This window comes from Staurois parvus, unplaced genomic scaffold (assembly GCF_062004578.1).
Source record: "Staurois parvus isolate SC_StPar_1 unplaced genomic scaffold, SC_StPar_1.0 ptg000130l, whole genome shotgun sequence".
Lineage (NCBI taxonomy): Eukaryota > Metazoa > Chordata > Amphibia > Anura > Ranidae > Staurois > Staurois parvus.
In genome coordinates, this window is record NW_028317926.1 from 2,560,818 (window position 1) to 2,585,731 (window position 24,914).

At 42.5% G+C, this 24,914-nt stretch overlaps 1 protein-coding gene across 8 annotated transcripts in view; it reads left to right on the top strand.

The window, feature by feature from the left end:
• Nucleotides 1–2,707: 2,707 nt before the first annotated feature.
• The window catches only part of TRAK1 (trafficking kinesin protein 1), a 163,288-nt gene continuing 141,081 nt past the window's right edge, over nucleotides 2,708–24,914 (top strand). For 7 of the 8 annotated variants that reach the window (XR_016312070.1, XM_089672505.1, XM_089672506.1 and 4 more), the window contains exon 1: nucleotides 24,302–24,455. Coding sequence is in view for 6 of the 8 variants with exons in the window: in XM_089672505.1 (XP_089528631.1) it covers nucleotides 24,347–24,455 (109 nt within the window). In the remaining 2 variants the exon portion in view is untranslated. Of the gene's footprint in view, nucleotides 3,007–24,301; nucleotides 24,456–24,914 lie in introns of those variants that run through there. The other variant, XM_089672510.1, reaches the window with a different exon arrangement.

Sequence of the window (24,914 nt, forward strand, 5' to 3'; positions counted from 1 at the left end):
AGTAGCTGCTTTCAACACAGCAGCTGCTTTCTACACAGTAGTTGCTCTTTACACATCGGAAATATGTGTTTTCTGATGGTCTTAGGGAACCACTGTGAAAGGGTCGTTCGACCCCCAGGTTGAGAACCACTGCCCTACACCCTTTTTAGGTCCACCTGGATGCCTTTCCATATGCATGTGAACATGTGTGATGTTGCATGTTAATGGTTGTTGGGTTAAGGCAGCTCATTCATTTTGAATTGGTTGCCAGTGTAGCACAATGGAATAAAATCTTCCCTTACATTCAGTTTTGCTCATCTGGATTTGATTTTGAACATATTTGTCAGCAACTTAGAGACCCTTTCACCAGTGTAAAAATTGTCAGGTAAATGTACAGAAAATTAAAAATCTGAAATACTTATTTGCAGAATTTTTCCTTTTCATAAACCATTTTTTCTATTCACTTAAAAAGCCTTTGAACTTGCTAGGGAATTCAGCTTCTCTAGAAAGAGTTTATTCATGAGCACAGCCACAGTCTCCTCTTCCTTTTGCCACGTCATGGCCCTCTTTTCTTCTGGGAGTGTCTAATTTCTTTTCAGTGCTGGCCTAGCTCCTCCATCCTTTTTTTTTTTTATCACCCTACATACATTTTTTTGAAGTTACCAGGGTAGGAGAGAAGGGAAACGCAATAGGTCACTTGAGAGATAGGTGTGTTTTCTGGGGCTGTTGACATTACATTTAAGATGGTGGCCCCCAGAAGCAGTCTCAGGCCTTTTTGGATATCTACTCAAGGGAGGCCCTTTTAGGTGAATAAAATACATAAAAGAACATATAATCATATAAGAAGATTGTTGTTGAAATTAATGGTATTGTGACAGGGTCTCTTTAAAGTAAAAGTTAACAGTCACCAATAGATTTATTTTATTTATTATTTATTTCAGGTACTTATATAGTGCTGTCAATTTACGCAGTGCTTTACACATAAATATATTGAACATTCACATCAGTCCCTAACCCTCAAGGGGTGTACAATCTAAGGTCCCTAACTCACATTCATACATACACATGTTAGGGCCAATTTAGACAGGATCCAATTAACCTACCAGCACGTCTTTGGAGTGTGGGAGGAAACCGGAGCCCCCGGAGGAAACCCATGCAAGCTCAGGGAGAACATGCAAAGTCCATGCAGGAGGCGTCATGGTCGGGAATCGAACCCATGACCCATTTACTGCAAGGCAGACGTGCTAACCACTAAGCCATTGTGTCAATTGGATCATAAAATCTTTGACTTTCTATTCTCCTTTCAGTATGTAATGTTAGTATTTTTAACCTGCAGCGCCTAATAATACCTGGAGAACCCATCATGACATTTTTTTGAGGAACTTCCTGGTTTAGGGTGCCGATGCTTTTGCCATGTCCTCGTTGTCACCTTTTCACAAGGGTCTCTGATGGAGACTTCAAGTGACTGTTTCAACACACAATATGCCCAGGTGAAAGCGTTCCTAAGACGCTTTCCAAAGGTGACCGGGAAGGGGGGGGGGGGCGGTAAAAACTAGTGGCTGAGCCTTGGTTTCACCTGCTCCCCACCACCCACCCAAATTCTAACATTACAGCATTATAGGGCTGTATACATGCCATGGCCATGAAGCTGCGCCTTGCAGCCATGGCATTTTTAACTTGGGCTGCAGAGTTTGTCAGGCCGTACTCGCCTTTGAGATCATAGGGACTGTACTGCAGCTGCAATCTAAACCCCTGGCTTACAGTTGTGGCATGTTCCCGCAATGTAAAATTACTTTTCAGCAATTAGTGCTTCCTTTCCTGAACACCTGACAGCCACTTCTATACTGCTCTTTAAAAAAAATTCAGTCTACCACGGACCACCTTGTGATTCCGGTAAGCTTGCTGCTTGTCTGAAAGAACCCATACAGGGTCTTTATAAATTGGCTACAGTCACAATAGAAAAGCCTGTCCCCTGCCAGCATGCTGTAGTGAGGTACTCTCTGTGTGGAAGCAGTGATCTCTCTGCAGAGAGGTCCAACACACCCTCTTGATCCCTGCTGCTTGAACTGTTCTAGCTTTGACTCGGGGTGGGGGTGTACTGAATATCGCCATTTTGATGCACTTCGAATGCATTTAGCCACTTTAATGTGAAAGTCTAGTTGGACTTTAAAACCCAGCCTTCATGTCATTAAAGTGACACTCCACCCAGAAGGGGAAGTTCCGCTTTAAGTACTGGTCCCCCATTCCCTGTGAGGAAGTGACACCTTTAAGGAATTGGTACCCGATTTTGACAGCAACCGCTCCCACTTGCTATGCGATCGCCTAGGCAATTGGAAGCAGAAGTTGTCCTCATCCCCCCCCCCTCGTAGTCTTCTGGGATAGGTCCCAGAAGACTAATGGACCATTCACAAGGCACAGCCCTACTCGTGCTTGTGCAGTGGGCACCCGGCTGTGAAGCCGCAAGCTGACACAGCTGGGTGGCCACACTTAAGATGCCAGGGAGCGAAGTTGGCCAGTACTCTGGATTGTGGGACAGTGAAGTGGCTGTTTTTTAGAAAGTCAGCAGCTACAGTTTTTGTAGCTGCTGACTTCTTTTTTTATTAGCTTTGACTGGACCTCCACTTTAAATGGCTAATTTGAAAGTATGCATTGTGACATGGTGAATTATGATGCCTCCACAATAATAAAAACTCATAGGCACTGTCTACCTTTTTTTCTATTTTTGCAGTTGTCTGGCAGATGGTGGTTCTACAATCAAGACTTTATTGGTTTATGGAGCACTAGACCTGGGTTCCAACACTGCTTCACCCGATGGCAGTTTGCACATCCCCGTGAAACCTGCCAAGCTGGACCCCACAGCTGTGCACCAGGACACCTTGGCCGTCACCGTGCCCGTTCCTGAAGAGAGTGACCATGCAGTCCTAGCCTGTTCCGCAGGCATTCATGAAGAGCACTATGTAAGCGAAGCTGTGCTGGTTGAAGATGCGTTGGGTCCAAGAGAATACAAAGATGCCTGCACCATTACAGGTGTGTTATATGTTGTCTGCACAATGATGTAAGCTGTTACAATGCAGGACTTCACAGGGATCCACTGCATACAATACCTTGGAAGAGACCCCACTACCACATCTCCTACTCTACCAAACAACATTTTTTTATTTAAAAACTTTCTTTTTTGTTGAGCGGATCATTGTTTTATATTGGATACAAAAGTTAATATATATATATGTATTAAATAAAAAAAAAAACCTTGTTAAGGTTTTTTGAAAGTCCACAAGGTGTGCAGCTATCAGGAGCATTTCTTTGTTTCTATAGTACGGCCAGTGAGCCAGCACCCTTACAGAGTGGCAGAACAGTGAATGAAACCGAAGAAGCACAAATGCCTGGAGTGGTCAATTTGTTTATATAGAAGCATGGTTGTCTAAATCATCTACATAATTAATTTTCCAAAGTAAAGTGAAAATTGTGACCTTCTTTAGAGTTCCTATCAGTTGTCTTAAGTCAAAAGGTTAGTTCCCTATAAAAGAAGATGTAGTATACTCACTACTCCATGACTCCGACCCTCCCCTTCCTTCCTTCCCCCATGTTGAAGCCCTGCAGCCTGTGGTGTTCTTTTCAGCATTTGTCACTTCTGGGAGTGTCCCCTGCTGCATGATGTTGTTTTATTCCAACCCCTATGTCTTCATTAACAAAGCAATGATTAATAAATTGGCCAAGGTTGCAGCACCAAAATAGTGGCAGGGGATAAGAATGGCCGCTGTAGAAGTGAGTATACAACATCTTATTCTGGAGAAAACTGTCCTTTTCATTAGTTTGGGAAGATGACAAGGTCTTTTAAGGCTTGTTTCACACAAGCTTCAGCTTGTATAAGAGCAGTGTGAACAGTAACATTTTAAAAAGCATTTGCAGAGCTTTGTTGAAGCTTTAAAGCATCATTCAGCTTTAGTTTGTAAATGTTGAACACAGTTCCTAATAGGAGTACTGATTGCTACTTTAAACACACTGCTAGCAGGCTTCAAGATTACTTGAAACTTGTTGGAAGCTTCAAGTAGGCTTCCAGCAAGCTTCAAGTAATTTATTTATTTATTATTTATTTCAGATACTTATATATAGCGCCATCAATTTACGCAGCGCTTTACATATATATATATAGTGCATTCACATCAGTCCCTAACCCTCAAGGGGTGTACAATCTAAGATCCCTAACTCACATTCATACACATACTAGGGACAATTTAGACAGGATCCAATTCACCTACCAGCATGTCTTTGGAGTTTAGGAGGAAACCGGAGTACCCGGAGGAAACCCACGCAGGCACAGGGAGAACATGCAAACTCCAGGCAGGTGGTGCTGTGGTTGGGATTCGAACCAATGACCCTAGTACTACCAGGTGGAAGTGCTAACCATTTAGCCACTGTGCTGCCCGTTCTTTGCAGATTACAGAAAGTAATGCTGAAGCCTGCTAGCAGTGTGTTTAAAGTAGGCTTCCAACAAGCTTCAAGTAATGCTGAAGCCTGCTAGCAGCTTGTTTAAAGTGGCCATCAGCACTCCCAATAAGCTCCTGTGTATAACATTTCCAAAAGGAGCTGAATTGCACTTTAAAGTCTTAGAGAAAGCTGATTGAAGCTTCCAAAAGCTTGCTGAAAGTTTCACTGTAATTATAGAAACTGAAGCCCATTTGAAACAAGCCTGCCTGCTTCATTCAGCAGATGTTTGTTTTTTTCAGACATTAAAAAAAAGATTATAGTAGCTTTAGTGGTAGAAAACCTAGAATCATAACATAGCAGAAAGACAATTATTTTGCCAAAACGTTAAAAAAAAAATGTCAACCCAGATTGACCCAAACACCTCTGTTTTGTCCACATTTGGAGCAACGTGCTCTTTACTAATACCTGCAAATCTAGGAGCCTGAAATCCTGGAGTATCTCATTAACATAGGGACAACTTACAAGGTAGGTTTGGAATTTGATCTGATTCAGTTAGTCACTAAACTTCAGTGGACATTGGAATTCTCAGGGGAATGCCAGGATGACTGCAAACCTTAACCTTTGACTTGTCAAGAGAGTGTGAAGCATTAAGTCTAGCAATAGACTGAGAAGAATTCAGTTTGTGTAGCTGGTGCTGTCTTTATATGTTGGAGCATGTACATAATTTATTGTTCCATCAACCAGGGCAGGTCACAGTATGAGTTGATTACCAGATTTAGCTTTTTAAGTTTTGTCATGAGACCCATGGAAATTCTTCCTATTATATCAGACATCTAATGGCTCATAACCATAAAAAATAGGACAACACTACCCTCTAGTGGTTGTCCTGAATTATGCACAACTGCCTGATCCATTTTCTTGCCAGTATACTTTTCCTTAAGTTAGCGTCATTATTATTTGAATGGGATGAAGTAGCATTCTCTTATTTGCAGTGGAGGTATATTTTTAATTGACTATATTTTATTTGATTATTTATTTGCTGAACTACAAAGTAACATAGCATACAAACCCCCATTTCTCAAAAACCTTTTCCCCTTCCTATTACCCCTTCATTGTGCCACTTTTTTGTCCATGCGTCTGTATTTTTTAATGAGCAAAGAATGAGGACTGGAAGTCCACAAATCTTTATTTCTCATGGGCAATACAGTTTCAGCCAGTATGCAGGCTGCCAATTTGCTCTGGTGCTACCATTAAAGTGCCTGTACATATATGCCCATGGTTGTACTTATTTATTTCAGGTATTTATATAGTACTGCCAATTTATGCAGCGCTTTACATATAAAAACAACACTGCACATCACCAAAAGAACACCATACCCACAGTGAAGCATGGTGGTGGCAGCATCATGCTTTGGGGCTGTTTATCTTCAGCTGGAACTGGGGCCTTAGTCAAGGTAGAGGGAATTATAAACCGTTCCAAATACCAATCAGTATTGGCACAAAACCTTCAGGCTTCTGCTAGAAAGCTGAACATGAAGAGGAGCTTCATCTTTCAGCAAGACAATGACCCAAAGCATACATTCAATTCAATAAAGGAATGGCTTCACCAGAAGAAGATGAAAGTTTTGGAATGGCCCAGCCAGAGCCCAGACCTGAATCCGATGGAAAATCTGTGGGGTGATCTGAAGAGGACTGTGCACAGGAGATGCCCTTGCAATCTGACAGATTTGGAGTGTTTTTGCAAGGAAGAGTGGGCAAATATTGCCAAGTCAAGATTGCCATGCTAATAGACTCATACCCAAAAACACTGAGTGTTGTAATAAAATCAAAAGGTGCTTCAACAAAATATTAGTTTAAGGGTGTGCACACTTATGCAACCATATTCATTTTGTTTTTTATTTACTTCCCTCCGCTTAAAAGATTTCAGTTTGTTCAACTTGTGTGAGTTGTACAGTTTATAGGTCACATTAACCTCCTTGGCGGTATGATTCTTTCCGATTTTTGGCGCTGAAAGCGGTACCATTTTTTTGCATGGAAATATGTAGTTTTTTTATTGTAGGCCTGTAATTCTTAGGAATAACTCACTGAAATCTGTCCGAACAAGAGTCTAGTAAACATCCCGGGTAGGATAAAATTTGAAACACGAAATCATAAATTATAATGTAATAAATAATCATAAAAAATAATAATATAATAATACATTTAATTCAATAATATAATCAAACCAAAAACACTGAAATGTGAAATATAGCGCCAAGTTAGCACATTGCTGAGCAAAGTCGCAAAATCGTTTTCAGTGTCTGATGACGAATTTCCCCACGAATCATTATCACTCAATTCTGCAAGTGGTTCTGATTTACTATCGCTGTTCTCTAGCTGGTCTAAAACCGCTTTTGACCTAAAGGGACACTTTTTGGATGCCATGGACATTTCTCAGTTTCCAGGCAGAAAGAACAGACAAAATGCAGGCAGGGCGCAGGACAAAGCATTAGGGACAAGATGTATGTGAAATTGGTTGAGACAGCAATGTTTTACTATGTAAAATGTAAAAAAAAAAAAAGACATTTTTTAAAATTTTTAAATTTCCCGCCACCAGCGGCGCCCGTACGTTCCGACGTCACAGGGACAGGACACAGAAGCCGGATGCCGGCATCGGCCGGAGGAGATGGCCGGGGACGCTGCAGGGGACACATCGCGGGAGCGCAGGGTAAGGTAAGTGAAGAACAAATGCCGGAGCAGTGCCACATGGTATTCCCGAGTGTAGCTCGGGGTTACCGTTTGTGGTACTGAAATGTTACCCCGAGCTACACTCGGGAATACCGCCAAGGAGGTTAAAGGTGGAAAAAGTTCTGAAATGATTTATCTTTGTCTCACTTTTTTACTTCACAGAAACCTGACATTTTAACAAGGGTGTGTAGACTTTTATATCCACTGTATATGTCATTTTATGTTCTGCTCATAGTTCCATCTAGATGCTGGTCCTTCCTTTCAAGGTTTTAGTGAGCCTGGAAGGGACAGGTGGCAGAGTCCAGGCCTTCTGATGGCAGCATGTCAATGTCTATGACAGGCTGTGGCTGGACAGGGAAGAATAGTATATCGATTGGTACCAGTGCTTAGGGTCCTCTACGTTCAGAGAGGAAGGTCCAGCTTCAGCCCACTGTAGACTTTGACAGACTGTCTCCAATGAGGCTGCATGCTGCACCTGTCTCTCCAGGGTGCTCTAAAATGACAGGGGTGATGCACTGCTGCTAGATGGTACCCTGTGTGTAAGAGTTGGGCAAGCCATAGATGATACAATTTTCTTTCCTGCAACCACAGGTTACACTAAGGGAAATTACTTGATTCCCCCATTGGAGCTATTGTGTTCTGCTGGTGGGGAGCCTTCCCAGCCAGCAGAACACAATGACTTCTGGTGGCAACTTTAGCCACTGGCAGTAATCATATGCAAACAATCCAACAGGCTGGTTGAACTGGAGTTAATCGATGAAATTAGTTTGATACAACCAACCTGCCCAAACATGGTTCAAATCTTGGCCGCTCTCTGCTTTTCCGGCTGAGATTCGATCCATCTATGGTTTAGGGGTATATCTATGATTGGGGAGACCTGAAATAATCATACCCAGCTTGACTGGAAATACATTTTTTCTTTTATTTCTCTAGGTTGGGTGCAACTGATTAACTTGTTGGGTGGAAAATTGTGAATGTAGAATTAACAAAATACATGCCAAATAACTGTGATTTAGAAAGTTTGCCATTGTAATTCCTATGACCAAAACGCCGAAAACTCAAGGTAGTGTCTCCAGGATCCCAGAAAGTTCTGCAGAGCTCCATTATGGCCAGGATATTTTCCTTCGAAACCTTGCAAATGGTGATCTTCTGATTCAATATTTTAATGTAATATTAATATTTAAAACAGTTGTTACCTGTTTACTGGTACTATATCGATAGTTTTAATTGCACCATTTACTAATCTTTCATTTATTGTGCCATTATTAGACATGTTGGTTCCATTTTAGGCAGGATGTTAAACATTTTAACAGTGGTTATGTAATAAATGACCACGTGGAGGATCTAGGTTTGTCAGTATATTTCCCAATCCTGAACTTTGCTACTTTGAATTTTAAAGGAAAGCACACAGTTTATCATCAGAACGCAGAGCTACAGGTATGTATGCCTACTCTGGTTTGTTCTGTATGCTCTCTGGATTTTAGAATGCCTAACACAGTATACTTTTCTCAAAGACACATTGGGGGGGATTTACTAAAATTGAAGAGTGCAAAATCTGGTGCAGATCAGCTTCCAGGTTTTATTGCTAAAGCTTAATTGAACAAGACGGAGTTAGAAGCTGATTGGCTGCCATGCACAGATGCACCAGATTTTGCACTTTCCAGTTTTAGCAAATCTCCTCCATTCTCCCATTACTTACACTAGTCAAGTTCTGTATATTCTTCAATTTAATATGTGCATATTTTTACTTCTAAAATGTTTTTGTAGATTAGAAATCATTACAGGAAAATTATAGATTGCAAACACTAGTTGTCCATACACAACAGAGCAACAGAGCAGTCCGTCTGCTTTAATTTCACTTTGTAACTGTGGCCTGACTTCATGGCTAAGCCCTGTCAGCTGCCTATCAATTTTTCAATGAGAGGGCCTTGCAAGTCTCTGACATAAAAGCCAACATCTTGGGGGTGTTTGAAATTGGGCTGGAATTATGCAGGCCATACATGGTTCAAATTCCGAATGATTTTTCGATTGAAAATCGAAAACATTGTTTGTTCTGTAATCCGATGGTGCCACCAATGATTTAGAAAATCAGTAGTTTTTCATGAATTTTCCAAATTGCTCAATAAAACGAAATGGGGCGAAACCACGAAAATCGGCCGGTGCCATTGCCCCACTTAACAGAGCTAAAATCGGTCCATTGTTCTTGGGTCTGATTTTTTTAATGAAAAATCGTTCGGAAATCGACCCATGTATGGCTGGCCTTAGCTATCAAGATTTTCAAATTGGGTACATGTTCACTGTCATCCTCAGCTCCATGAGGCACTATACCCAACCCCCCAAAAAAAAGATTATTCTTGCTTACCCATTTTTTGTACATTTAACACCTTCTAATTTTTTCAATTCTGAGATGACTCCTTTAACTGCTTCCTCTCTGCCCTATAGCAGAAATACTTCTGCAGGACGGCAGGGGTGCACAAAATCATGTATGTATTCATGTGTTTTTTCATTTATGGGTAGGGGGCATGCACAAGCCGCATCGCCATTCGCAGCCTCGGCTGTCAATCACCAGGCGGTGTTTACTCGCCGGCACCCGGTGATCGCCGAGTATTACCGACGAGGAGAGACCTGTGCATAAACAACACAGATCTCTTACCTGTCGGCTCCTGCAACCTTCTTTGTATGGCTCTGCATAGCACAGCCATACAAAGCAGTGTGCTTACAATGAAGCACACAGACACTGCCCCCTAGTAAAACACCCAGTACACAGTTAACCCTTTGATTGCCCCAGATGTTAACTCCTTCCTGCCCAGTGTTATTAGTACAGTGTCAGTGCTTTTTATTAGCACTGATCACTGTATTGGTGTCACTGGGGATGTCAGTGACACTAAGTCCGTTCCCCCCAGTGTCAGAATGCCCGCTGCAGACTCGCTGTAAGTCGCTGATCGCTGCCATTACTAGTAAAAAAAAAAAAATTCCAGCATATATAGCACCATTTGAAAACGCTATAACTTTCACGTAAACAAATTAATTTACACGTATTGGGATTTTTTTTTTTTTTTTTTTAGCAAAGACATACATTTTGGCATAAATTTATGAAGACATTTGATTTTTTTTTTACATTCTTTTACATTCTTTTTACTGGACATGTTTAATAGCAAAAAGTCAAAAATATTTTTTTTTTCTCAAAATTGACGGCTTTTTTTGTTTATAGCGCAAAAAATAAAAACCGCACAGGCGATCAAATACCACTGAAAGAAAACTCTATTTGTGGGGGAAAAAAGGACATAAATTTAATTTGGGTGCAACATTCCCTGACTAAAGTTAAAATAACGCAGCGCTGTATTGCAAAAAATGGCCTGGTCAGGAAGGGGGGTAAATCCTCTGGAGGAGGTTAAATAGGGTTAAAAGGTGGTTAAATAGGGTTTTTTTTTCTTGTTTGTATTTGATTTTTTTTTTGTAATGGGGAGGGTTGATATTTTGTATAAGTATTTTTTTTTGTTACATTTTGGAAAATAAGGAAATATTTTTTTCTTTTCATTTGGATGTCACTATATTTTAGAACTTTGCCTAATATTGACAAAAGGAGGCAGAGAATGTGTACTTGGCAGGGATGTTGCTTGCATTATTGAAAGACCAGGGGTATCCTTGGACACGCCAGGGGGAGTAATGATGCATGCAGTGTGTGTGGTCAAATTTTGCTTACAATCGGAGGAACGTAAAGTAGCATGGTTTAAATCAGGTTTATGTCAATCAAAGGTAGGTACATCTATTCTTCTGCTTAAAAATTAGTGGAGGGAACAAATGAAAAGAACAGAACTACCCATGTATCAATAAGCTTTCAGTGAAAGTCTTTATGTATATTTTTTATGCTGTTAAATATATTGAAACGGAACCGACCCAGACTGTGCTTGAGTACTTCTGTTAGAATACCACTTCCCCGTCCGAACACCGACAACAGACACCACAGCGGACCATACAAGACTAGACGACGCCACTCTTGAAATAAACCAGGAGGTAGACTAGTTTATTTGAACACAGATACAAGATATATACACTCAAGGGACAATCCCCCTCCCTGCATAATGACACAGTGCGGGGCAATCTACATTTAGTAACAAGAGACACACAGGTATTCAAACTTCACACCAGCAGACAGTCCCATCAAGAAGGAGGGCTGCTGGAGAAACCCCCCCCACACTAAGCTAATACACATAAACACATACACCCCATAATAGTTTGCTGCCAAGCCAGACAGACAATAGAACAATGAGATGTAGCCACATAACTTTAAACAATCAACAACCCCCCACCCCTAACAGGCACAGGGTGATTTACACATAAGAGGGATATGGGGAGCTGAAACAGGGGTCTCCCCACCTCTCCATAGTGAGCTGGGATCCATGGGCCCCCGACCAAAGTGACTCGTCACATATATCATAAGAAAAACTTGATCTGTAGATACTTAAGTGACTAAAAAATATATGCTATATTTTTTATTCTATACTGTACTATACAGTATAATATACTACTTTTTACTGTACTATAACATACTGTATCTAATACCTGCCAAGACAAAAATGTTTTGTTTTCTAGTTTTGGATAAAGTGGAGAAGTATTACATCTTCTGTTTAGTTTTTACTGCAGTCTGGGATTCTGCTAAAGAGATTTAGGCTCTTTTCAAACTTGTGCGACTTGTCATGTGACTTTGGACACATATAGTCACCTCCCATGTATATGAAAGGAAGCCATTCAAATCTATGCGATTTAAAGTCACCGCAACTTTAAAAAGGTTCCTGCACTACTTTGATGTGACGTTCATGTGACTTGAGTGCCATAGACTGCAATGTAAAGTCATATGAAAGTTGTTTCTTAATGTTATCCATGTGACAGTTGTGCAACAGTCGAAGCCAAAGTTGCATCCAAGTTGCATCCATCCAAAGTTGCAATGTAAAGTCGCAGTGGAAATGGCATGACTTTGGAGTCGCACAAGTGTGAGTCTAACTTTCACTTCCTGTCCTGATGACAATGATTTCACTGGACTGTTGAAGTAAGCAATGGAAAATCTGCAGTACAAACACAGAAATAAAAATTCCCAACTAGATGTATACTGCTAAAACATTCTTCTGTTGGAGGGCTCCCTAAACTTCTGGCCTGGTAGAGCATTGTCAGAAAGACAGGAAGTGAGGAGAAATCTCCCTAATGTAGATGTAAAGTCCCAACAGGGGTTCAATTCTAATTCCCCCTCTATCTAAAACTAAGAAAAAATATTTTAGCTGGGCATAGACGTTGATAGATATTTTTATGCAACAATGTTTATAGAAGAGTTGCACTGTTTTTTTTTCTTTCTATTTCTTCTTAAAGCAGAGTTCCACCTGAAAAAATAAATAAAAGTCAGCAGCTACAAAAACTGTAGCTGCTGACTTTTAAAATACAGACACTTACCTGTCCCTCGGTCCCGCGGTGTCCTCACCACAGCTGGTTTCACCGGCCGTCTTCTCTCCCCGTTGCTGGCATCTTCAGTGTGGGCACCCGGCTGTGACAGCTTGCAGTTTCACAGCTGGGTGCCCACTGCGCATGTGCGACAAGCGCTATGCTTTGTGAATGGCCCTGTAGTCGTCTGGGACCTGTCACGTGTCCCTGAAGACTACAGGGAGGGAGGAGGGTAAGGACGACTTCTGCTTCCGATCACCTAGGCGATCGCAACAGAAGTGGGAGCGGGTACCTGTCAAATTTGGGTACCCCCCCTCCCCAAAGGTGCCAATCCTTAATGTGGAGCGGGGGACAAAGGCTTAAAGCAGAACTTCCCCTTTTGGCTGAAGCTCCACCTTAAAGTATATCTAAAGCCCAACCCTTTTTAATCTTGGATAGAGTATGAAATGGTTAAATTCCATGTCAGATTTTGGGTTTGTTTTTCCCACCTTTATCCTATTGGAGAGACATTCCTTTGATTTCCTGTTTGGTAGAGTAGATCAGTTATCTACAGGTAGATCTCCTTTTAGACTGTTGTCACTGAAAGTGTTCCCAATAAAATATTTCCCTTTTTATTTCTACTCTGGTGGTTACCAACATTTTTCATTATTTATTTATTTCATTTATTATAGCGCCATCAATTTATGCAGCGCTTTACATATATATTGTACAGTCACATCAGTCCCTAGCCCACAAGGGGCATACAATCTAAGGTCCCTAACTCACATTCATACATACACATACTAGGGCCAATTTAGACAGGAGCCAATTAACCTACCAGCATGTCTTTGGAGTGTAGGAGGAAACCGGAGAACCCAGCTGAAACCCATGCAGGCACAGGGAGAACATGCAAACTCCAGAAAGGTGGTGCCATGGTTGGGATTTGAACCAAGACCCTAGTACTGCCAGGCAGAAGTGCTAACCATTTAGCCACTGTGCTGTGCAGTTTTCTCTCATTTGTCCTAGAGACCACTGACAGCTGGACTGAACCTCCTTGGCGGTGTCAAAGACCCCATGTTCACGGGATACTTCTGAACGATGGAAACTGCTAGAAAACATAGGTTAAAAAACGTCTGTTTAGCCGCGTTTGCATACCATGTTTGTGAGCGTTTGTGTTTAGCAGCGTTTTTTTAAAGATAACCTCAGGAGACCTTCCAAAATTCCCAGGATGCGCTGCAAAACAGTAAAAAGTTAACTATTTCAGACATTTTGAGAGAAATAGAGAGAGCAGAAGCAGAGAGAGCAGTATTTGTTGAGATTTGCTGTCCTTTTTTCTTTATGATGTTTGGATGTGTTCCAGCTCATTTCTGTGCAGAAATTATTGCAGCAGGTTTTTTTTTTTTTATTCATGCAAAACCTCAAAGTATGGTGTGCCAGGTCCATTTGAGTGCCGGGAAAACGCTTTGCATGCATTTTTCATGATGAAAAAAGGCTCTGGACAGCATCTGGAAATGGAAGAGTTAAAATAAATTTTGCAAACACTTATAAACGCAGTTAGCCACGTTTACAAGCGTTTTGCGTTTGAAACACTGATAAAATCTACTGCTGAACGCAAGTTTTCTGCGTTCAAAAAAACGACTGTAAACTCAACTGCCTGTAAACGACTGTAAATGACATAGTGTTCATGACACATAGGAAACCATTAGGGTGAGTTCAGGGGCTGCTGAAAAAAAATGCAGAAAATCTCCTAAACGTGAGTTTATCAGCTGCAGTGTACATGGAGCCCGAAAGTTATTGTGCTACTACAGCAGTAAAATCTGGAAGAAGTTTTAACTACTCTGTCCAAAGCTACAAAATGTTTGGCTTTAGATACTTTGTTTCTCTTTAATGTATTTGATTATTGAGGAAATATACATTATTTTTTTTTTTAAGATGCTTTTAGTGCCCACGAGGTAGTAAGCATTGTTTTCCACTAGATGGCACATAGAACCATTGCTCATATTACTTGTATCAGGTTATGGAACTATGTGTAGTCATGTTTAACTGTGCAGACACCAGTGATGCCATAAATCTTACCAACTGTTTGCAATCTCATCATTTTTGAGTTGTCAAAGCAACCATTTTCATAACTGGTTACTATGAGCTTGGTTAAATCCTGTCAATCTAGAAAAGAACAATAAGGGTGCTTTGCTGCAAAAATGTATTTTAAAATTTCCCATTAAATCCTATGGGACCCTTCACACCACTGCTTTGCGCTGCGTTTTGAAAAGTCCTGAATGCTGCATATTTGGTGCTCATTTCAAGACACAGCTCCCCATTGAAATGAATAGAAAATGCACCAAAAATGCTTAAATACTATGGTTGTATTTTTGGTGCGATTGAGTCACCAGACCATGTTTCTCAGGATGCATGCTGGGAGTCAGAAACGCACCATAAACGCATCAAAAACACACATGGGTTTTTAATGCATTTTTTCAATTGAGCAGTGTGACAGTACCCTAATAATTAATTTCTCATACAGTAACATAATCGATTAGGTATTTTTCTGTAGCCACGTTGCTTGTAACATTGTAAACAGTGAGCAATTTGGTAAACATTTGATGTCTGTGATTAATGCATAGCTAAACCCAAAAATAAATATTTAATATATTGCAGTTTACCAATCTTTAGATGTTGTGGCATTAAGTTGCTTTCACACTGATCTGTTTTTCTTCTGTTTTTGTGTTTAAAAAAATGGAAGAAAACGCATGACCATTAAATCCTACGGAACTCTTCACACTGTTCAGTTGCAGGTCAGTTGTGTTTTTCAAAGTCCCGAAAGCAGCATTTTTGGTGCGCACCTTCCCATTTAAATGAATGGAAAATGCATGAAAAACGCCTGTGCAGCTGTGTTTTTGATAAATTTTTTGAGTCACGTGTCCTTTTTTTCTCAGGTGCAATACACATCAGAAACGAGGCAAAAACACATATACATTTTACCACATTTTTGCAGTGGAGCAGTGTGAAAGTAGCCATAGTTTCATTTTTAGGCTTCTTTCTCCTTTATTTTCATCTTGTGTTCTGACCAGTAACACACTTCCCGTCTTAGCCTGGGTTCACATATATGCGGTGCGGTATATCTCATGTGATTCGCACAGGAACCGCACTGCGTTCTGTGCAAATCACATGGGATTTGTGTGCAGTGCGATTGGAGCCGTACATTTTGTATGGCTGTAATCGCACCAAACCCCCAACAAAAAAGTGCAGGACCCTTTTTTTAGTCTGCACTAGAATTGGATTGCATGGGTATTGCAATCCAATCTGGCTGGGTATAGGGGGACTCCCAACCCAGCCAGAGCACACTGATCAGCGGTCACAGACATTGGCTGTAAGTGCTGATCGGATGCTGGTTTTCCAGCATGTTCCTTCGACAAAAGCTGCTTGTTGTTGAACCATCTTCTGTTAAGCTGCTGTACACACTGACTGAATGTCAGGAACCAGACAATTTTTGGACATTGTGTACCCTGCATTACAGTTCAACTTTAGTTCCACTTTATCTGTCCTTCAAAAAAGGCATTCAAGGCATGCCGTGAAAGAGAATTTTCACAGTTGCTTGTGCTCCCAACTCAACTGTTTAGCCATCAAAGACTGGTGTCATAACTGATCACAAGTGAAGCACCATGACAACTGCAGTTAAAACAAAGATGGCAGCTTATTTGGCTGTAAAGCAGGGGTCTCCAAACTTTCTAAACAAAGGGCCAGCTCACTGCCCTTCAGACTTTAGGGGGCCAGACTGTGGCCATTGGGAGTTGAAATTGTCCTGCTGTCAGTGTGAGTAAAACAATACATCTGTGGTATTAGTGCCCTACTGTTGCCGTCAGTGGGAGAAATAGTGCCCCAACGTTGGCATCAGTGGGAGAAATAGTGCCCCAATGTTGGCGTCAGTGGGAGAAATAGTGCCCCACCATTGGCGTCAGTGGGAGAAATAGTACCCCAATGTTGGCGTCAGTGGGAGAAATAGTGCCCCACCATTGTCATCATTGGGAGAAATAGTACCCCATTATTGGCATCATTGGGAGAAATAGTGCCCCACCGTTGTCGTCAGTGGGAGAAATAGTTCCCCACCGTTGTCGTCAGTGGGAGCAATAGTGCCCCATCGTTGTTTTTAGTGGGAGAAATAGTGCCCCACCGTTGTCCTTAGTGGGAGAAATAGTGCCCCACCGTTGTTGTTAGTGGGAGAAATAGTGCCCCACTGTTGTCAGTGGGAGGAATAGTGCCCCACCGTTGTCCTTAGTGGGAGAAATAGTGCCCCACCGTTGGCGTCATTGGGAAGAATAGTGCCCCACCGTTGGCGTCATTGGGAAGAATAGTGCCCCACCGTTGGCGTCATTGGGAGGAATAGTGCCCCACTGTTGACATCATTGGGAGAAATAGTGCCCCACCGTTGGCGTCATTGGGAGGAATAGTTCCCCACCGTTGGCGTCATTGGGAGGAATAGTTCCCCACCGTTGGCGTCATTGGGAGGAATAGTTCCCCACCATTGGCGTCAATGGGAGGAATAGTGCCCCACTGTTGGCGTCATTGGGAGGAATAGTGCCCCACTGTTGGCGTCATTGGGAGGAATAGTGCCCCAGCATTGGCGTCAGTGGGAGAAATAGTGCCCCAACGTTGGCGTTATTGGGAAGAATAGTGCCCCACCATTGGCATCATTGGGAGGAATAGTGCCCCACCGTTGGCATCATTGGGAGGAATAGTGCCCCACCGTTGGCATCATTGGGAGGAATAGTGCCCCACCGTTGGCATCATTGGGAGGAATAGTTCCCCACTGTTGTCGTCAGGGGGAGGAATAGTGCCCCACTGTTGGCGTCATTGGGAGGAATAGTGCCCCACCGTTGGCATCATTGGGAGGAATAGTGCCCCACCGTTGGCGTCATTGGGAGGAATAGTTCCCCACTGTTGTCGTCATTGGGAGGAATAGTGCCCCACCGTTAGCATCATTGGGAGGAATAGTGCCCCACCGTTGGCGTCCTTGGAAGGAATAGTGCCCCCCGTTGGCGTCATTGGGAAGAATAGTGCCCCACCGTTGGCGTCATTGGGAGGAATAGTGCCCCACTGTTGACATCATTGGGAGGAATAGTGCCCCACCGTTGGCGTCATTGGGAGGAATAGTTCCCCACCGTTGGCGTCATTGGGAGGAATAGTTCCCCACCGTTGGCGTCATTGGGAGGAATAGTTCCCCACCGTTGGCGTCAATGGGAGGAATAGTGCCCCACTGTTGGCGTCATTGGGAGGAATAGTGCCCCACTGTTGGCGCCATTGGGAGGAATAGTGCCCCAGCATTGGCGTCAGTGGGAGAAATAGTGCCCCAACGTTGGCGTTATTGGGAAGAATAGTGCCCCACCATTGGCGTCATTGGGAGGAATAGTGCCCCACCGTTGGCATCATTGGGAGGAATAGTGCCCCACCGTTGGCATCATTGGGAGGAATAGTGCCCCACCGTTGGCATCATTGGGAGGAATAGTTCCCCACTGTTGTCGTCAGTGGGAGGAATAGTGCCCCACTGTTGGCGTCATTGGGAGGAATAGTGCCTCACCGTTGGCATCATTGGGAGGAATAGTGCCCCACCGTTGGCGTCATTGGGAGGAATAGTTCCCCACTGTTGTCGTCATTGGGAGGAATAGTGCCCCACCGTTAGCGTCATTGGGAGGAATAGTGCCCCACCGTTGGCGTCCTTGGAAGGAATAGTGCCCCCCGTTGGCGTCAGTGGGAGAAATAGTTCCCCGTCACTGGTGTCTGCTTTAGGAATAGAGCTCCATCATTGGCATCATTGGTAGAAATAGTACCCCATTGTTCGTGTCAGTGGGAAGACTAGTGTCTTGTATCAGTGGAAGGAAAAGTGCATCAAGAGGCGGATAAAGGCAAGCAAAGGGCCGCAGTTTGGAGACCACAGCTGTAAAGGATAGGAGGGTTTAGTTCTGGTTAAAGCTGTCACATTTACCAGTGTGCTCATGTCAGCTCTCAGCCAAACTGTCAAACCCTCAAATAGCTATTTGTTATAGCTGGTCACTGTGAAGAACCATGGAAACGTCAGATATAAGCCGAGGCTAAGGTAGCAAGTTCTTTGGCTGTAAAGGAGAGGAAGGTTTAGTTCCACTTTAAGAGACTCTAGTACTTTTGCCATATTGTATGACATTTTAATGAATCTAAAACTATATGAAATGTTCCATCTGCCAGGACTTCCTCCTGTAAGAGCATCAGCTGTCATAGTGAAGGCAGCATTTGTTATTGTGGTTAGATTTAGTCCGTATAGTTCCGTGAGCCTCCAGTTCTCTGCACCTTCCCCATCACATGTCTTTTGCGGCGTGTTCTTTGTGTGCGTGTATTTGCTGTGTAAGATGATCTGACATTACAGTAGAGTGTTCTGCTTCTATTATTATAAAGCTCATCTATCTCTGCCTCTATTACCAGGTGCATGTATGGCAGGGATGAAACTAATTGAATTCATGGCCAGCGTCCAAGAATGGATTGAGTTTTTCGCAAATTATACTTAGTCTTCCATGCTTCCTGCTTCCTCCAAATGGTGCTTGACAACAACATTTGATATAAAATTACTTTTTTATATGGTGAGCATATGGGGGTGTTTATACTGGCTACATGTAAATGAATAGATACCACAGGATTTCTGAACAAAAAGCTATAGATGATGTTTGCTGTTAAATTTCAGCATTTTTTAACCAATGAAGGAACGTAGGTAAATGGCAATAGGGCTCTTTCGCAATGGTGCAGAGATGTCAGTTTTTCTGCATGTGTTCTACAAGGGCACGACTAAAACATTTGTTCTCTATGTGCCCTGTTCACACCACAACACTATTATCACATGCAGATTTTTTTCTGCGCAGAAAGCTGCAATGTGTATAAAACTCATTGAAACGTGCATGAAAACTGATGTCTCTGCAAGTGAAATCTGCACATCAGTTTCCATGCACGCATGGTGTGAACGAGCCCTTACAGTGTTGCGTGTAACCTGCTTCAGGTGGTCGGGGAATCTTCTCCCCACACCCACTTATGTGTAAAATCCTTTGCAATGTGTAAAAAGGGTGTTTGATCCTGTCTACTCTCATCCTCCCATTCTATCATCCTCAATCAATCTGCTGATGGAACAGAGCCTTGGGAGCAAGCATTACATACTCAGTTTGGTGTGCATTGATAGAGAATTTTTGTGTCTTGGGAGAGTGCTTGTGATTAAAATAGGGCCAATCAGCACTGTTCAGACTGAGGGTCAGGGGTTTTGCAGCCTCATAGGACAATCAGGGGAGAATGAAAACTCCTCCTACAGCTTTAACCAGTGCTCAGCTGGACACTGATAGAAGTCACAAGTCTGCTGTAACTGCTGATGAGAAAAGGTATTTAGCAGTTTATATTTACTAAAATAATTGCATTTCCATGTTCTGCGTACTGTGGGAGACCAGATATAGTGAATGCAGGGTCCTGGGTTTAGAAACACTTTAGGCAAACCTAAACTGGATTTCTGCCCATTAGAACCCACATTTCAGTGGTATTTTGTATGTACCGAATGGCAGTGTGGTTGACAGAAACAGATTAACCATTTAATATAAAGGCTAAATACTGTTAGTTGAGATATGTTTACAAATCAACTAAAATACATGGGGAAAATGGAAAACCGATACAGCTGGCAAAGAGGCCAGTCATCCATTCCATACTGATGTTACTTAATAATCACAGGAGATTCTGACATCACAAGTAACCATCTGTCAGATGATATTCCCGAGGGGCTGCTGGCAGTAAGAAATCTGTGTGGGTTTAAATTACTGGAAAAATCACTGTCAATTTTCTCCTACATGGCTTTATAATTCCCGAATATGCATGGCAAGATTTGAAAATAGATTGTAACACCACCCAAATGAAAGAAGCTTTTAAACAGGACTAAATTGCTCAAAATTTACCCTATTATAATGTTGTTAATCCAGGATGATGTAAAACAAATATCTCAGCTACAGACAGCTACAGAAATATTTCAGTGGGGGGGGATCCTTCTTGTCCGTGTCAGTAGAAGTTGTACAGATTTCCTAATTCAGTTTCTCTGATGTTAAGGCAGTATTAAACATTTACTACTGTATATTGCAGCTTGCTAATTCTTGGATGTGATGGCTGCTTTAGTTTTCTTTTTTAGGTTTTTTTTCTTCTCTTTTCATCTGGTGATCCAGCCAGCAAGTGCTGATGTGAACCAGTCCTAAGTGACATATTGATTTACATCTCCTTGTACTGTTTATTATGGTACAGAAATTAAGTCAGAGGAGGAAGACTATACAATTTGGAATGCCTTAAGTTGTTACCATCCTGAAAATGTGACATAACACTGCATGCTGAGCTGTGCATGTATGCACATCTCAGTGGGAACAAACACTGACAAGTAGGGAGAAGCAATTATGACAGAAGAGATCAATTGGTCTTTTGTGTATAGTAAGGCCTAGTTCACACTAGTATTGAAAGCAGCCATTTGAAGGAGGTATTTAATGCTCTGCACCTATGCAAAAGAATCACCTCCTCCCATAATTGCCTCCTGGACTTCTCCCGAGCTTCTTGAACTCCCTACCCCAATCTGTCCAACTATCTCCTAATCTATCCACCTTTAGACGATCCCTGAAAAACCCTTCTCTTTAACCCCTAGACGCCGAGCACACACAAATATGCGGCTTCTTGGCTTCTGAGCCTTGACGCCAAGCAGCCGCATATTTGCGTACCATCTGAAAATACATGTGCGCTGAGAGTGCGCGCCCTGCACGCTCCCAGCACATATGCCCATGACTCATGGAAAGGTCCCGATCTCCCCTTGCAATAGGGACCTTTTCCGATCATGCGACTGCCGTGACAGCAAATCACGGCGGTCACATGACCCTAAAACACCGCCTCCCCGTGCTTCTGAAACCTCTTAAAGAGCCGGGAGGCACCGGCGCAAAGGGGTTAATGAAGCCTACCCTGCTTCTAACTAGTAAACTGCTTTTTACTTCTTCCATCAGCTCATCCCCAAGAGCTAGTACACTTTGTGTCATTCAACCCTTCCTCTTAGACTGTAAGCTCTAACGAGCAGGACCCTCTGTTTCCTCTTGTACCAAATTTGTATTGTAATTGTAATGTCAAGTATCACTGACGGGGGAGATGTCTGTATGTGAACTATACAGATTTCTCCCCTGTCAGCTCCAGCATGCTGCTTTGTATGGCTTTGTGTGCTTACATAGTAAAGCACACAGTAAAACACACACAGCACACAGTTAACCCTCTGATCGCCCCTCACATTAACCCCTTCCTGCCCAGTGTTATTAGTACAGTGTCAGTGCTTTTTATTAGCACAGATCACTGTATTAGTGTCACTGGGGATGTCAGTGACAGTCAGTTCCCCCCCAGTGTCAGAATGCCCACCACTATAAGTCGCTGATTGCCGCCATTACTAGTATTAAAAAAATAAAATTCCAGTATATATACCACCATTTGTAGACGCTATAACCTAGTAATTTACATGTATTGGGATTTTTTTTTTATAGCAAAGACTTGTGGCAGAATACATTTTGGCCTACATTTATGACGGAATTTGATTTTTTTTAATTGTTTTACTGGACATCTTTAATAGTAAAAATTCAAACACTTTGTTTTTTTTCTCAAAATTGTCGGTCTTTTTTTTTTTATAGCACAAAAATAAAAACCTCACAGGCGATCAAATACCACTGCAAGGTCAATTCGTGGGGAAAAACATTTAATTTAATTTGGGTGCGGCATTGCATGACTGCGCAATTGTCAGTTAAAGTAACGCAGCGCCGTATTGCAAAAAATGGTCTGGTCATTAAGGGGGGGGGGGAGGTAAATCCTCAGGACTGCAAGTGGTTAATTTGGAGAGTTGCGCTGCACTAGTTATTTGTGAATATATTGAGATAGTGAGGTGTGATCCATTGTTTTTGTGTTCAAGCAACAAGGGGTATTTTATAAGTATTCATTGATTTAGGTTTAAATCAGGCCATACATGGGTGGAATTCCAAACGATTTTTCGATCTTAAATCGTAAACATAGTTCGTTCTGTAATCCGATGGTGCCACCAATGATTTTGAAAATCAGTCGTTTTTCACGTATTTTCCAGCGTGCCCAAAAAACGAAATGGGGAGGAACCATGAAAATAGGCCGGTGCCATTGCCCCACTAACAGAGCGAAAATCGGCCGATTATTCTTAGGTCCGATTTTCGAACTAAAAATCGTTCGAAGCTTGACCCATGCCTAAGTGGGAGGATTGATTGTGCTGATTGAGCACAGTTGGTTATATTAGTGCATGGGGGGGGCATATCAAGAAGTCACCACACCAGCAGGTACATAGGGACAAACAGAAAAATGTGATGAATACAGCTCAAAGCAGAAGGGCAATCCCAGCATTACCGGATTTAACAAAAAATGTCCATTAAAAAATAGATAGGATTGCACTGCCATCATCTCCATGGATATGACATGTGAAATGTATGTTATAAGTGACTCTTCCCTCGAACGTTGCAGTAAAAATCCTTTTAATCTGCCTGTACAGTGTTAGGCTCCATGTACACGGGACGTTTGGAAAACACTTCTGAACAATGGAAACTGACTGCTGGAAAACGTAGGTTAGAAAATGTCTGTTTAGCTGCGTTTCCATACCGCGTTTATGTGCGTTTGCGTTAGAAGCGTTTTTTAACCCCTTGGCGCCTCCCGGCCCTTTAAGGGTTTCAGAAGCCGGGAGGTGGGGCGGGGTTTTAGGGTCATGTGCTCGCCGTGATTCGCCGTCACGGCAGTCACATGATCAGGAAAGGTCCCGATCGAAAGAGGAGATCGGAACCTTTCCGTGAGTACCGGACATGTGTGCTGGGAGCGCGCAGGGCACACGCTCTCAGCACATATGTTTTTCTTAATTGCACACAAATGTGCGGCCGTTCGGCATCTAGGCCCAGACACCGGGAGGCCGCACATTTGTGTGCGGCCCGCGTGAAGAGGATAAAGATAACATCAGGAGACCTTCCAAAATGCCCAGAATGCACTGAAAAACAGTAAAAAAATTAACAATTTCAGACATTTTGAGAGAAATTGAGAGAGCAGTATGTGTTGAGATTACCTATCTTTTCTGGTTGTATTCACTATGGATCCCATCATAATGCGGCACGTTCTACCATTTTTTCCTTCACGCAAAACCTGGAACTGACTGCACTGGTGTACCAAGTCCATTTGAATACATGGAAAACGCTTTGCATGCATTTCTGATGATGAAAAAAGGACAGCATTTGGCTATGGAACATTTAAAAACCGCTTCTAAGCGCAAACGCTTATAAACGCGGTTATTGGTGTTTTAAATGCATTTGCCATTTGAAACGCTGATAAAATCTACTCAATTGTGCATTCAAAAAAACGACTGTAAACTCAAGTGCCTGTAAACGACTGTAAATGACATAGTGTACATGGGACACATAGGAAAACATTAGGGAGAGTTCAGGGGCTGCTGACAAAAACGCAGAAAAGCTCCTAAACATGAGTTTATCAGCTGCAGTGTACATGAGCCCTTACTGTATGTTCTATACAGAGGTCTATTTTATTCAGCAATGTAGACAGACTGCCCGGCCTCAGAGCGACTTTGTCTGCCAGGCAGTTGAATTGGCAGAATGTGAAAGGGCAGCCATTTTTAGTTGCTGTGAAGGCGTGGATCAGCAAGGCCCTGCTAGTGAGCTGGCTTTGTCTTAGCTATGTTTAGTCAGGAAATTTGCAGCCCCATGTGACAGCCGGCCTGGGCACCAGCAGCGCCCTTTCCATGTGTTGCTTTAGGACGAGCAGTCATCAGGACAGCTGGAAGGAAAATGTGACCGTAGGAGAGAGCGAACTGAGGGGAGACGGAGAAACTAAATCCACTCACAAAATGAGTACGTAAAACGTTACTAATTCTGCCGCATTGGGTCATTTGTGGATCTGATCGTCCATTAGAGAAATGTGGGATCTGTGAGGAAACATTTCTCCGTTCTGTCTGAGATGCACGTACCTTCCAGGGACATTTTTGCGTTTGCAGTTTTATGAGATTAAACAATGAATGGTTTGTCATCTTTAACAACAGTTGCCGATTCAGAAACGTTGACGTGAAAGGCCCAGTTGAAGGACAACCACATCATTTTTTAACAATGATAACAAAATGACAGAAATAACAGGTCTCTAGGAGTATGCAGGAATGTGTCTATCTGTATATCAGTCTAACATTTGCCGAGCACATGGACGGGTGACTACCTCATCCACACAGGAACAGCTGCCTCTTCTTCTCCAATCAGCACTTCATTTATTTTATTGTAGTTGGAGGGTTATAGGGTGACAACACTCTGTCCCTGCCTCCC